Here is a 2856-nt window from a genome sequence, read left to right on the forward strand (position 1 = left end):
GGGGGGGGGGTGGAGAAAGAGGCACGAGAGAGAGGTCGTGGAGAGAGAGAGAGAGAGAGAGAGAGAGAGAGAGAGAGAGAGAGAGGGAGGGAGAGAGAGAGGGAGAGAGAGGGAGAGAGAGGAGCTGCTCCAGAGCCGACCGCGCGGCCGCTTTAGCGATGGGCACTCCGGCAGCACGGCCCCGGCCCCGTTCTCCCGCGTGGGTTGGTGTGTGTGTGTAGCGGTAAGCGGTGGTGGCAGCGGTGGTCGGCGCTCGCACCCTCGTACGGCGTCCCAACCGGCCCCTTGAGCTTTCCAATCCACTCGAGCAGGTTCGCCTCCGAGACGAGAGAGGCCCACACCACCTCCTTCTCCATCAGCGCGTCCTTGCTGCACTCCTTGAGCTCCTGTGTCCGAACGAAACGCGCCGCTCAGCACCGGCGCCCGCGCGGGAGGAGGCTTGCATGCGCAAGCGGCGCGGGTGCTCTGAACCTTCTTGATGCGATTGACATCAGACATCGTAGAGACAGCCACGCCCGCCGGCGGTGCGGGCGGAAGACTGGGCTTCGGAGAGAAGAACAACGGCGGCTTCAGCAGCAAGGGTTCGGGCTCCTCGGTGTGAGGGCCGCGGTTATATTACCCCCGCGGTTGCTGGTCTTCTTGCGGAAATAAAACGCGAGAAAACGCTCAAACAATAAACACCTCACTCTCAAAATGAAAAGAAACGCGCGGTGCCGCTCAAAAGAAAAAGACCGTCTTGACAGAGCCAGCAGCAGGTGGGCTACCCGACATCCTCCTCCCTCTCCCCCCTCTCCCTCCGCACGCGCTCCCGCCGCCACACGTTTGCGCGTTCCCCGGCGTTCTCCGGGGCCGCACCCACATCTTCCCCTCCGGCCACGCTTTGTCAACCCACTGCGCCCGTGCGCGCGCTCGCGATGAAAGCGCTCGGCCGTGAGTTTCCATGCCATCCGCGGGCCCCGGGAGAACTTGCACCCTATGCGCCCACTCCTACTCCGCGACCGCATCGAGCCTGGCGAAGCGCACCCGCGCACACACGCCTCTCGGGGGGGGCTGCCTCGCGCCTGCCGTGTCCGCTCAGCCGCCGCATTTTGCGTCCACCCCACCACCCCGTCCTGCACGCGTCGCCCCGCCCTCGCCTGCCCTCTCTCCCCGCCCCTCGCCCACCGCCCCCACCCCGCCTCCCCTCTCGCCCCCGCAGCTCCGCCGCCATGTCGTCCAAGGTCAAGGGTGATGCCGCCAAGCTCAAGGCCAAGAAGTCCGTCTCGCGCTCCTCCAAGGCGGGCCTCCAGTTCCCGGTCGGCCGGATCCACCGCCACCTCAAGCAGCGGGTGACCAACAAGGGGCGCGTCGGTGCGACCGCGGCCGTCTACTCCGCCGCCATCCTGGAGTACCTCCCCGCCGAGGTGCTCGAGCTCCCCGGAAACGCGTCCAAGGCGGGGGCCTCCCTGGAAACCTCCACCCCCCCCCCCCCCCCCAGTCGCCGCCGCCGCCGCCCGCCCGCCCGCCCGCCCGCCCCTCCGTCCGTGGCCCCCGTCCCGACCCAACCGCGCGGCCACCCCCGCCCCCACCGCCCGCCTCGCCGCGGCTCGCCAGCACCGCCAGCTCCAACCGCGCCGCCAGCTCCCAACCGCCAAACCCTGAGCCCGCCGCCTCCTCGCCGCCTCCGCCCGCAGGACCTGCGCGTCAAGCGGATCACGCCGCGCCACCTCCAGCTGGCCATCCGCGGCGACGAGGAGCTCGACACGCTGATCAAGGCGACCATCGCCGGTGGCGGCGTCATCCCGCACATCCACAAGTCGCTCCTCAAGAAGAAGTCGGCCAAGGACTGAGCACACCAACAGCCGCAGCCCCCGCCGAACTCCCTCCCCCCGGTGGTGGGGGGTGGGGGGGGGGTCTACGTTCTGGCTCGGCAGGGCGGGGTGAGGGCGCAGCTACACGCACGGTTTCGTAGTCCCGGCTATTGAGGCGCCACGGCGCACGCACTGCTTCGAGACGGCTGCCGGGGTCGTCCATGTGAGGCTGTACCACCCCGCCCCTCATCAGTCCTCCCCCCTCCTCTCCTCACACTCTGCTCTTTGGCATGTCTGGGCATGTGCGTGTATTTGACCCTCCGATCAGCAAGCCACCGACACTGTGTTGACACTGTGTTCTCCCCTTGCATTGGGTAGCCACCACCCCTAACGTTAAGAGCTGAACAGTGTTGCTAGTGTTAACAGTAACAACAGAACAACAGTTGGGCTCCCCAACAACAGTAGCTAACGTTAGGCCGACTATGCAGTGACGTGACACACACACACACACACACACACACACACACACACACACACACACCGCTCACCCACGCGCACCGGGCCTTGCACTTTAAATGCCGTGGGGCTCCTGTCGTTAGACGTGGAGATGCGAGGGTTGCCCCCCCTTGCCCCACCACACCTCGTGTGTGTGGAGAAGTTTACCTAGCTTACCTTACCTTACCTTAGGCCGACTGAACAACAATACATATAAGGGGGGGACGAAGGCCTACCTGCTACCAGTGTGCAGTGTCCAGTGACCCACGACGATCTCCAGCGTCCAGTGCGGGTAATACCCGGAAATACCCGGAAAACCCCAGGTATTTTCGGGGTTTACCCGGGGGTTTTGGCATTTTCTGCTTGCTGACCACTGAACAACAGTAACGTACAGTAACAAACAGACAGCAGAGACCAGAGTCTGACAGAGGCGAGGTAAGTCGTAAGAGGTAAGGTAAGGTAAATTTCTCCAGAGCGGCCGCACACTGCTCGGTACCCCCCCTGCACAACTAAGCTCATCCCTGCTAGGGGGGTGGGTGTCTGACCCCCCCAGCAGCAGAGCGCTGCTGCT

The 2856-nt window shown here is 65.1% G+C and overlaps 1 protein-coding gene across 1 annotated transcript in view; it reads left to right on the forward strand.

Moving 5' to 3' along the window:
• Nucleotides 1–2238, forward strand: part of EMIHUDRAFT_445748 (hypothetical protein) — a 17403-nt gene extending 15165 nt beyond the window's left edge. The window contains exon 2 of the mRNA XM_005766379.1: nt 1674–2238. Coding sequence (XP_005766436.1) covers nt 1674–1829 — 156 coding nt within the window. The 3' untranslated portion in view covers nt 1830–2238. The remainder of the gene's footprint in view (nt 1–1673) is intronic.
• The last annotated feature ends 618 nt before the right edge of the window (nt 2239–2856 follow it).

The sequence above is a fragment of the Emiliania huxleyi genome, assembly GCF_000372725.1.
Source record: "Emiliania huxleyi CCMP1516 unplaced genomic scaffold EMIHUscaffold_511, whole genome shotgun sequence".
Lineage (NCBI taxonomy): Eukaryota > Haptophyta > Isochrysidales > Noelaerhabdaceae > Emiliania > Emiliania huxleyi.